General features: G+C 40.3%; 1 protein-coding gene across 3 annotated transcripts; it reads left to right on the top strand.

The window, feature by feature from the left end:
• The first annotated feature begins 2565 nt into the window (after positions 1 to 2565).
• PRELID3A (PRELI domain containing 3A) lies at positions 2566 to 11582 on the top strand. 3 transcript variants are annotated; one of them, XR_001411549.1, is made up of 6 exons: positions 2566 to 2729; positions 3137 to 3226; positions 4034 to 4104; positions 4197 to 4299; positions 6088 to 6200; positions 9902 to 11582. XR_001411549.1 is itself a non-coding variant. In XM_014938567.1 (6 exons), the coding sequence occupies exons 1-5, from the start codon at positions 2592 to 2594 to the stop codon at positions 6139 to 6141; spliced, it is 456 nt and encodes a 151-aa protein (XP_014794053.1). In that variant the 5' UTR covers positions 2566 to 2591; the 3' UTR covers positions 6142 to 6176; positions 9902 to 11582. The 3 variants fall into 3 exon arrangements, 2 of the variants coding, with proteins under 2 accessions (XP_014794053.1, XP_014794052.1); XM_014938567.1 differs by having other exon boundaries at positions 6088 to 6176; XM_014938566.1 differs by lacking the exon at positions 6088 to 6200.
• Positions 11583 to 11955: the final 373 nt, after the last annotated feature.

The following is an 11955-nucleotide window of genomic DNA, read 5'->3' as shown; positions in this document are numbered from 1 at the left end:
GAGGAGCCGGGTGGGGAGGGCTGAGTGAGGAGCGGCGAGACACCTCTTCCCCCTACTGGCCCCCCCCACCTCCCCCGCGCTCGCGCGGCGGCCGTTCAACGGCGGCGCCGCTCCTGCCACCGGCCGGGCCGCCCGGGGGGGAAGCCGGGCCCTGCCGGGGTGAGGGCGGAACTAGGAAATGCCGCGGGCACGGCCGGAGGAGGGGGGCCGGCCGGCGCCTCCTGACCGGTTATACCGGCAGGAAGGATCGCCGGGGGGGTGGGGGGGCACCGGCTTCTGGCGGCGTTAAATCCTCTGGGGGGGGTCCCCGGCGGTGCCTCAGCGCTCCCCCCTCACTCCCCCTCATCCTCCCCCGCGCTGCCGAGGCGTCGTCGCCGGGAGCGTTTCCCGGGGTGGTCGGGGCCCCTGCGAGGGGCTCTCCCGCCCCAACCGGTAGAGATGTGGGAATTTAACGAAAAACTGCTTTCACACGATTAAGCAAAAAAATAAATCCCAAGCTGCTGACGTACTGGATGATGTATTCCAAGAGGTATGGACAGAGCGACGGTGTGTCTCTGTCAGAGGCTCTCAGAGGGATGCCTAGCAGACAGCGTGAAGGGACCGCTGAGTGAGGTTTCTTACCATCAGTCCTTTTCTGCGCTGAACGTGTTTTGAATAGGGTTCTGGGTTATCCAATTCCACTTCTGTGTAAGGAGGGAACAATAGGCCAAAGTATCAGCAGGCGTGTAACTCTTACTCAGGCTGACGTGGAGGGCATGGCAGTTCCAGCGCAGCCCTTAAAATGCCACCGATAACTCACCTGATACAGGTCTCTTAAAAGTCTCAAAACCTGGAGAACACCAGCGGTGATAGTTCTTAAAATATGTACAAAATATCCCAGATATGCAGATTTATAGTTCTTTAATTACATTAGCACAACTGAATTCATTATGCTGACATAGGTATTAGGTGTTCAACTTTAACATTAGTGTGGTATAAGTAAACTGTAGTCTCTAATATGAAATGACAGGCTGAAGCTGGTAAAGGCTGCTGCTGTATTGCGTAACTTGCGGGTTTGAGATTAACATCTGTCATTTGTGAGACACTAACTTGGTTTTTATTTGGCATTTTCTCATTGACATCTGTACTGGCACACTTATGGTGTAATGTGTGCAGATGTAGATAGTTCAGCTTAGGGGTTAATAAAATATTGTTGTGCCTTATCAGATCTCTGACTCTTAAAATCCCTCAAGGACACTTAACAGAAATTTGACCTTTTCAGTTTGTGTAACTTCTGTTGATTATGATGTATAGTCACTGAAGATAACAAGCAATGGTCCTCCAGCCCTCCTTCTGATATAGGAATTGAAGGCTCTATTTTTTCCTGCTTGTACCAATAAAGCTGAAAGACCTTTTCTTACTCTTCTTGTTGGAAGAAGAACTTATTTTTCCAAACTTCTGTTTGTTCTGGCGATGGTGTACCGTTGATGCCCTTCTGTACTGGTCTATTTTAAGACTAAAAGTAGTGTTCTTAAAAATCAAATCCATTTAGGGCTCTAAGTGCAACTGTTATGTACAAGTTGGCACACCTCAGCCTTCTTAAGTTAGGTATCTATAGTTGAATTTTTAAAGATACCTTTAAAGGTTTTAAACTTTTCATTCCAGATCTATTAGTTATTCTGAATATAGAAATCATTACTTAGGGACAACTTTTTTATTGGATCAGGTCCATAATTTCTCTACCCTCCTGTATTTCAGAACGAGATTATATATAAAGTCCCATAACAAGAGCCATGTGGATAGACTGCCCTCCAGTAGTGGGGGTGCTCTCATCCCAGGAGTTTGAGATTATCAAAACTTCTTTGCGTGAAAACAGTCCTGTATCCACACGTATCCATAAATGTCCAAGAGTATCCATAAATGTAATTCATGCTGACAAGCTGCTGAAAGTGGTACTACAGGTGCAGACTTAAGGCAGTGAGCTGGTTTCTGAAAATCTGTTTCTTTATTGTGGATTTCCTGATTATTTTTTTTCATTTAATTAAATTTCACTTCGTTTTTTTTGCTATAGGAAGAAACAGAAGCTAATGATTTCTTCTTTAGTTTATGTGGTGTGCTTAGAATTATAGAAGAATTTGTGTTGGAGTGGTCTTCTGGAGGTCATCTAGTCCAGCCTCCTTCTCAAAGCAGAGCTAACTTAAATGTTAGGTCAGGTTGCTTTTCCGGTTGAGTTCTGAAATGAATCCAGGTTCAACAATCTCTGTGGGCAGCTACCCCCTCATTGTGGGGTTTTTTGTGCAGCTAATTGGAATGTCAGTTGTAGCAATTGGTGACTGTTACCCCTTGCCCTCATTTCTGTTACTCTTGGGTTAATGATTCCTTTCTTCACTCTGTAGAAAGGAGTATTTTTTTTTCTGTTTGTGTGTCAATACTTTCTTATTGCCTTTCTAAGCATCACTTGGGATGCCTTTTGGGAGCTATGAAGTTGTACAGGTCGTGCCATATTATGCAAACTAGATTTCTGATTTAGTGTTGTCTGAATACTTACAATAGTTACAATGTCTCCTCTCCTTTTTTACAGACACCCCTGGGATACAGTGATCAAAGCTGCTATGAGAAAGTACCCCAACCCAATGAATCCCTGTGTGGTAGGAGTAGATGTCCTCGACAGAAGCCTTGATAACCAGGGGAGGTTGCATAGTCACCGACTTCTCAGCACAGAGTGGGGATTGCCAAGTATTGTAAAAGCGGTACGCTTTTATAGTCTTCAGGGGTTATTAAGGGTGGGATGCATTTTTATGTCATCATCCGAATTGGAGCTGAAGTAAAAATAAAAGCTTAATTCATAGGAAATGTCATCCACAAATATCACATAAGCTGTAATGAGTGTGCTTTGTAGGAAGAATATGTTGGAGGCTTTAATATGCCTGTAGTGTGTGTATGTTTATACATGCCTTCCAGACTGGTCTGTGTGGCTGATACAACCTACCAGGATGCTGTCTTGCCAGTGATCACAGTGTTCTGGTATCCATAAATTACTCTGCATGTATTTGGGGTCAATAAGAACTTGACGTGTGTGCATTTCAGTTTGGGTTTTTTTATATTTTAGTACTTGACTTTTTTAATTTTTTAATTTTTTTCATTTCTTCACTTTCAGATTTTAGGAACAAGTAGAACTCTGACTTATATTGAGGAGCATTCTGTGGTAGATCCAGTGGAAAAAAAGATGGAGCTTTGCTCAACTAATGTGAGTGGTAGCTTAAGAAGTTTCTGGTAATTAGTTCTGGAGATTAGATGTTTTGCTCTTAACATTTAGATTAGAAATGTGTTTGCATCTTTCATCAGGAGGTGGCAATTTCCATGTCTTAATTAGCAGCTTAGTTGGCTCTGTTTTTCCCCTCCTTCTTCTTCCCACAAATAGGAAACTTTAAATACTTTGGGATCAAACATTTGTGATTCTGGCTTTAATGTAAGATTATTTCTGAGAATGGATGTAAAGTAGTCTGACTTTTAGGTAAATAACTTGTTCTACATTACAGTGCCATTTGCAACAACAGTTTTAATTTAAAATTCCTTTTTTCTCCAAATGTAAATGGAGTAGAATCCTATATTTTGGTATCCTGGGAACTTGTAGTTATCAGATTTAAAGTGGAGTTGTCTGTGCAGAGCCTTGTCTCTGTACAAGAGGCATTGTCTTTGATGGGTATTTATTTTCAGTACACTCCACGTAGCATTATGGTGGTCTTGGTCTTGGAGAGTCTGTCTGAACTGCATGCCATAAATCAGATAAGACTCAGCACTCAGAGAAAACTAATAGAGACCTGTTTGTGCTTTGTACTGTGGATCAAAACCTTGATTGATGTAATTAGATCTAGGATAGGAAAAGATGCATCACCCTTTATAGGTCTTTTTATTGTCTGTGTGCTGGGTATTATGTTCTGTGTACACTGCTTTCTCTGACATTAAATTGAGGGCTCTACTATTGAGTAGTGCTGTTGATAACAGAAAAATGGAAGGCTGGAAGTGAGGATTTCAGCTCTTTTTTCTTTTTAAGATTACTCTCACAAACTTGGTGTCTGTTGATGAGAGACTGGTTTACACGCCTCATCCTGAAAACCCTGAAAAGTAAGGATATTTGTATGCTTCTTTGTGTATAGGAGACATTATGTTAGTCCAATTCAGTTTAGGTATTAACTTTTCTTTATATTCTCTTACAGAACTGTGCTAACTCAAGAAGCAATTATTACTGTTAAAGGCATTAGCTTGAGCAGTTATCTGGAAAGCTTAATGGCAAACACGATATCTTCTAATGCCAGAAAGGTACATCTTTATTCTGATTTCTCCCTCTCTTCCTCTACCTTTCCTTTTGTTGAAATGGTAATCGTTAGTCATGTATGCTGAATACTATATTTAATTTCTTTAAACTTTGTGCACAGAGTTTCAATTGATTTTTTGGAGGACCTCAGCAAGTAGAATATAATTTCCTAAAGCATGAAAAGGTTTCTCTACTAAATCTTTGTTTTTCAACTAGAATTGCACATCAGAACAAACAAACTTTGATGTGTATGCTACAGATACGCATAGCATACATATATTACTGGTAGGTTGTTCAGGTTTTTTTTCCAAAGCACCTTATTAAACACTAACCTGCTATTTCCAGGGGTTAGTCCTAGTAGTGAATATAACTTCCTTTTCAGCCTTTATAATTTGGACGTAGCAGTTAATGCTAGTATATTTTCTATGCTGCTTTGTCAGTTTTTCCAGTTCCTATCCATTATTGAGCTGTCTCCTCGCCTTTGGCTGAAAGTAAGGTAGTGTAAGCAGAAGCATATTCTTTGAAGAGATGAAACTATGCTGGCTTTTGTAGGTAACACTATACCAGCTCCTCTGTCTGGTGCTTGCTTTTTCTGCTTGGCTTGCAGCCATGAAGCTGTACTTCAGCACAGGCAGATCTATGGGAGTGCTTATTTTGGCCACGTTGTCCTATCCTTCAGGGAAGGTGGGAAAGAAATGGGGTTGCTAGAGAAGCATAGACTTTACTGCCTAACAGCAGGACGAGTGCACCTGAAATCTAAGTTTGTGCTCTGCGTTGCTGGAGAGGTTCAGCACAGTGGGAATCTGGCCCAGGTAATCCCTGCTATGCCAGAGAGCCTGTGCTTTGGCCAGCCCTTTATCCTTGTGAGAGATGTTGCTTGACCAAGGTGGTGTAAGCCAAATTGATAGGACGTATTGACCAACTAGATCAGAAAGGAGAATGTCTCCTTTTCCTCCTTTCTGTGTGCTTCTCCAAAAATAAGAAGAAAACAGGTTAAAGTCAGGGGATGGGGAAGGAGTGATGGGTAATTTCTAGATGCTAAAGAGTAACTGTCTGAGTGCTCTCTGTTTGTTTGAAAGTTGTAAATGGGATGTATGTCAGATAAATTACAATTCTATTCTGATCCAGTTTCTATTTAGAAGTCTGTATGGGGCATATATTCTTGAACGCCAAGTCCAAACCCTGGCTCACAACCAAACTTTGGGCTGACTTGGAGGTAGCAAAGCACTAGGTAGTTGGAATGGCCAGATCGACTAGGCACACTTAGAAGTGCTGGCTGAATTCCTCTTGTGGCATCTGTCACGTTTGCTCTGTTGAGCTTAGGGAAAGAGTGTAAATATTTCTTGGTACCTGTTCAGGTGTTGCCTGATCAAGTGAGAACTCGATTCCTTTTGAAGATTGCTCTCCTGTTCTGCCATTTTCAAGGAACACACTGGCTCACAAGCTTCTTACAAATCAAAAAGAACTTCTTGTCCTTTGTATTTCACTGAAGAATCTTTGGAGATTTTGAACTTGGCATGAATTTGTACTTACTGTTACCAGCCCTTTCTTTGCTACACAGTAACGTACTCTGCTATTACTAGCTCTTACCCCATGCTGTGCTGTGCCCCTGTGCTTTTAGCACCCCTCTTAAACCTAATGAAAGTCACTGAAAAATGTTTGGTTGTTCTGAAGAAACAGGAAGTAAGTCTATTTTGCTCTGAAGTAGAGGTGGCAGATGATGCATTATTATTTTTAATGATGATGGAAAAATCATTTGCCGTATGTTGTAAATCTTTTTTGTGTTACTCCAGGGGTGGGATGCTATTGAGTGGATAATTCAAAATTCTGAAAGCGCTCTAAGCTAGCAGTTCTCCACATCTACAGTTTGTACTAACTAGTGGTAATGCCAGCATTCTTCTTCTTGGTACAGCATTTCAGCTTTCTAGCAAATATGTGCATGGATTGTTGTCATGTGAATTTCATAAATTAACCTGCATGTATGTTTTATATACATTGCATACAGGAATGGCAAACATGTTCATTGCACTGCAGTTGTAGGGAGTGAGAGTAGGTCAGATCTAGACTGGATCAATTAACCTGTGCTTATGCCTCTGGATAACTAACTTGGTGCAGCCATGTCTCGTGCCACCTGTTGTTGCTTATGGTTTGGAAATGGAATGATGGCTGCAGATAAGTAGGCATGTGAATGAGTACCTCCACTAAGTGTTTGATTTGGTCCTGGTCTCTGTGATTTCCCTATGTACAACTGGTACCCGAAGAAATTAATAAATTGGTTAATGACTAGAATTGGCATTATAAAAATGAAACAGAATTGTGCTCTTAGGATGCAAAATTGATTTATTGAAAGAGATTGCCCAACAGGGGTAATCTTTTGCATAGTGAAATTGTATTTGCTTTTCTTATGCCTGAGGAACATTATTGTCCTTCTGTGAACTTCTGTGGAAATCTGTACAAAGATTGAAGCTGTCAGAATGCCAGACTGTTTGTGTTTTTCATTGGTCTTTAGTTTTATTCATTTTGGTAGTGACGTGTCCCTTAAGCAATGTGACTATGAAAAAACTTGACTTCAAGGCTGAGAGAACTGAATGTACTTGCCTCTGTGATACCTCTGTGCAGACTGTTTTCCTTCCATGAGTCAGTGTAGCCTGTCTCTGTCATTCCTGTATTGGCTTATGCTTCAACTAATAAGATTCCTTAAAAAAAAAAGAAAGAAAAAAAAAGAAAAAATCCATTATGCTGCTTCTCCTACTTGAGAACGTTGAGCTTTCTTACACTGCTTACTTTGAGATCAGTGTATACCATGAGTGTTTGCTTTTACGTTCTCATTCCACTAAGCTTTTATGGCTGTTTTTCTGGAAAACATCAACTACAAAGGCTTAGCATTTATCAGTCAGTCACTTAAGCTCTACCAACAAATCTTCATCTGCAGTGTTTGGTCTGCCAAACACGTCATACTGCTAACATATGCAATAAAGACTAATATTATATGCATGCTTGGTTATGAATGTGCTTGCTTAATGACTTACTACAGAATTTGTTGTACAGTATAAAACTTTATAGATCAATCCTCTGTCAGATTATTTTTTTTTTGGTAACTGGGTAGTTCTACAGTACTCGGAGGCTTTGCATCTTGTTCGGATTTGTAAGTTAATTTCCAATGCAGAATATTCCTGAAATCTTCCTTGCAAATATCACAAGTTTATTCTGAGCTGCAAAATACAGCATATAGTGTATGCAGGACTGAGGAAACGTGCAGGCCTATGTAGTCTCAAAAGCTGAAGGAAATATCTTGGTGCTCCAGTTGAATGTAGTGGATTTTTAAATTTTGTTTTATTTTCTCTTGTCAACAAATATATCTACTCAAACACTATGACCTGACTGTTTCATAGTCAAGGCCTGTAAAGAATCTCTTTTTTTTTTTTTTTTTCTACTGATCATTTTCTATGTCGAATTTGTTTGACATTCTGACGAGTGTTCTTTGTGCAATTAGACAAATATAACGTCTAAGCTGTTGCTGCCTTACTCGCTTCTCTCCGCATGTGTCACCTAAGAGAGGACATTTTAACCTGACTTTTAAATATCCAAATGCGTGCTTACTGAAAGATGACTCCCCCTCTCTCCCCCCGCTTTGTTCCTTAGGGAGAACTCCACTCAGCTAATTCACAGCTGGTTACAACTTCTTGCTATGCAGTAGCCTACTCCTGTCTGGGAGCTCTTACCCGTGCTTTGCTGGTGGGCCCAGGTCTTGTGCAGGACGTAGAGAAAGTGGAAGTTCCCTCCTGGTGAAGCATGGTCGGTTTGGCGCTCAGATGGAAGGAACTCAGAAGTTAAATCATACTCTTCTAAGGACTTTTTTTAGCAACCGCGTACTTAAACTGGGCAATTTAAATCATGCTTTCTTGATTATTGTCTGTATTTTTAAAAGGCTTATCTTGAACTAAGTTCTGAAAGATACTAGTTCTGGAGGTAGTTCTGGATAGGGCTGAATCCCTCTTTCTGAGCTCTGGGCAAGAGTTGAACACTTTGTTGTGATGTGTGGATGGCTTTCCTCAGGTCTGCCAGGGCAGATGTAGCAATTAGTGTTTATTCTGTGAGTCCCTATACTTTGAAAAACTCCAAGAGAAACAGAATCAGCCCCTCCCTGAACTTAGTGAGGGTCTTGAGATAAATATGCTCTGACTCGTAGTAAAACTTTATTTCTTTTAATAGGTTACACTTTGCAGCCTGGAACTGGGCTTTTAAAATTATTCCAGAGTAATGTTTCTAGCCTCCAAAAAATCTTCAAGAGTATGTGAGGGTTTTCTTTTTTCTTTTTTATTTTTTACGTTTTCAAAGCTATTTATGCAGATCCTTGTTCATGCTTATTGGTTTATAAACGACAACAGCAAGCTCTGGACACTTCAAGAGATTTTTGTTTGCTTTATCACTTATAATGAATGCAACAAAAATAGTACATCAGAGTTCATAACAACTCTTTATGTGTGGAGGGCTCTTCTACCCCTTTTCCTCAATCTCTGCAGAGGGCTTGAACACAGGCACTGGCTCTCCCGAAGACCTAGGGCTTTTTGGGTTTAAACCCTTTATCTCCAGAACCCCTCTAGACTTGCCCAGAGCCGTGTGGCTCCCGGTTACTGCTCTCCGCTGTCCATACTTCTTATTCTTAGTCAGATAATAAGAGGTGAGTGTCTCTTGGCTTCTCTTCAAGTGAAAAAAGGTCAGGTGTTTTCCCAGTCTGATCCCATCTGCTTGTTTTGGCAAAAGTTGTCATTCTGAGATTGTGGAGCTCTAAAATCTTGCACTTTTATTCAATTAAGATGCTTCTCTTTATTTTCTTGGCTTCACTGTGCGGCTCGCTGCATGCTCATCATGTGGACGTTGGGGTGCAGTTGCTACAGGGTCTTCTTAAGGCAAAAGGTTTTCAACATGCTTATTCTGCTGGATTCCTCAGCTTTTATTAAAACACTGGCTGTCAGTACCTAGCTTCAGGACACTCCCATTCTGAGAACTGAACGGACAAAGACCGAACCTTGATATAAAATGTACAGCTGTAGTCTCTCAGTCTGTTTTCTATGCTGAAAAGTTGCTGTGCGTGAATATAGAATTCAATGCGAGTCCATCCCTGAACTCTTGCTAGATATCAAGTCAATTAATTGCGACTTCAAAGAGCAGAAGACTATCTTTCTTTGTCCTGGATCTTCTCGAAAACTGCCCATCTAACTTGGCTAAGGAAGCTGAGAACGGTATCTAGACTTTGCCATAAATTTGCTGATATTCTTTGAAAGGTTGGGAAAAGCACACAAGCAAAACCAGCTATACCCTTACATAAGGGAACAACTGCTGAATTAGGCTTTTTCCCTAAGTGTGCTACTGGGAGCCCACACCAGTATTGCATTTACTCCTTGCTTATGGGTTAAGCAGATGCCTTTGCAGTGAAGTTTCCATGAGAAGATGCTCAGAAATTATCAGTATAATCTGGTATCAAACTATGCAGGGCATGGAATTAATTTTAAAACAAGTTTCATGTCTGACAGAGGAAAAACTATAGAAACACGAGTGGTGGTGTTGTCTCTGTTCTGATCCTAAATTCCAGTATTTTCCTGGCAGGGTCGGGATGCCCTGGAGTGGGTGATCAGCAAACTAAACACAGAATTGGAGGAGCTGAAGTCAACGCGCGAGGGCATGAAACCAGCCATGGCAGCAGCATCAACAGGAAAATAAAACCAAAAATACCAAGTAACCAACAGAAAAGTTTTACCCTGCAGACTGCTTTGTAGATCTCCCTTCCAAGGCTGATCTGCATATGTTTAATATATTTATAAGAATACCGGATCTGCAGAAAAGTAACCTCATCTGTCATCTCCACAGCAGCTCCTGTTGCCTACTGAAGATTAAATTGACCTCCTGCAGATGCTCTTTTAATTTAAACAATTTATTTTTAACACTGGAAACAAAACATTTAGCACATTTAAAACTGCCTAAATGTGCCTTTTTGTAACAAAGATAGAGAGTGTATTATATTTGCACCATCTTGGTTTTTCGTACTCAAACTTGAAAAGAATGCATGTGTGGTATTAAGGATTTTCCATGTGAACCTTTGTTCTGTGAAGGGCTGATTGGTACTAGAGCACTGAATTTTGTGTTTTGTAATCTGATAGTGTCTTATAACCATTCAAAAGGAATTACGTGAGTCAGAACATGATACTGTAGAATTAGATGTGTATCTAGAGGATCATCCCGAAAAGCTATAACTTATTTGGTACGATCTTTTCCTGTATTGTTTAAATGTGCTGCCTGAACGTGACACACAGATGCTTTACCTCTTAGATGTTTGTATCCAAACAAAGATAAAGTTTCTATTGGTGTTAATAGCCTAGAACAGTTTTTTGGTGGGGAGAAGGGTATAATTTATTTTCATATTTATTAACTTGACCTAGTTCCTACCCTCTATATGAGGAGGAGTAGTAATTCCTGGAAGGTGCTGGAAAATACTTCTCTTATTTATCTCTAAGAAGGGTATTTGTAGGCTACTTGAATGAAGAGACTGTGCTGTTCCACTGGTCCTTGCTCTTCACATTGTGTCTTAACTGAGGGGGAGACTGATACAATAACCAGAAGAGTTGAAATGAGAAATAAGCAGGAAATTTGAAATCCAAAGGTTTCATGAAGATGTACTTTTCATGCCCTGAATGGAGAAAACAAGAAAACAAGAAAAACAAATGGACTCTCCTTTTTGAGTGCTTTCTACTAACTATTGACTACCAGTGTAACTGAATTTTTTTCAACTTTTCCACATTGTTACAAAATGGTTTTAGAGTAATTGTAAATGCTTCTCATTACCTAGAAGAATACTCCTGTAACTGCAGAAATTGTTTCCTATAAAACAGGCATAAGTATATATTGATAACAGCCCTAGCCTTGTCTGATGTTCACAGCATTTTCATATTTGGTTCAGGTGTAGTATATGTTTCTTAGACAGCACTCTGTTAGGGCATTTAAACTTATTTTTTGGTGTGCACACAAAGTGAAATAAGTGTTGGAAGGATGTTTACTCGTTCAAGTGGCAAGCTTGTGTTTAGGAAGCTGTTAAAGAGCATGAGTAACTTCTAAAAAAACTAGAAGAGCAAAATGTGGTCACTGTTTTGATCTGCTATTTTTAAAGTGTCTGTAGCTTAAGGGAAACTTCAGCATTCATATTCTGGTTAGTTTGAAAGTGAACATTAATTTGGGTGTAACTATAGTTTTACTAAATTACGTGATCCTAATGAATAAACTTAATTTTAAAAAATTAATATATTAGTCGAAAGCAATTAAATGAGTAGCATCTATTTATATTGCTTTTTTAATATGGACCTAAAGCCTTTCTTATTTTGGAACAGAAACTTAGAGCCTAAAGTCTGATAGCAGCTTCTTTCCGGAAGATAGGCTGGATAACTTCAGTGCAGGCCGGTTGTTGTGCTTCTCAGAGGAGCGATGCCAGTTCCTGGATAAAGAAGGCAGAAGATGTTCTAGGTCCTGGTGGAATTCTGCTGGGAAGGGGAACGCAGCTGTGGCAGCGCTCTGCGAACGAAAGGAAAAGATGAGTAAGTGTGTGTGCATGTGGAAACCTGTACTACGGCATTTCCAAACGTGCCTACCGGAGGCAGTCTAACTGTCAGGGG

This window comes from Calidris pugnax, unplaced genomic scaffold (genome assembly GCF_001431845.1).
Source record: "Calidris pugnax isolate Ruff unplaced genomic scaffold, ASM143184v1 scaffold13, whole genome shotgun sequence".
Lineage (NCBI taxonomy): Eukaryota > Metazoa > Chordata > Aves > Charadriiformes > Scolopacidae > Calidris > Calidris pugnax.
The sequence above is the reverse complement of the archived record's forward strand: the minus strand, read 5'-3'. Positions and strand labels throughout refer to the sequence as shown.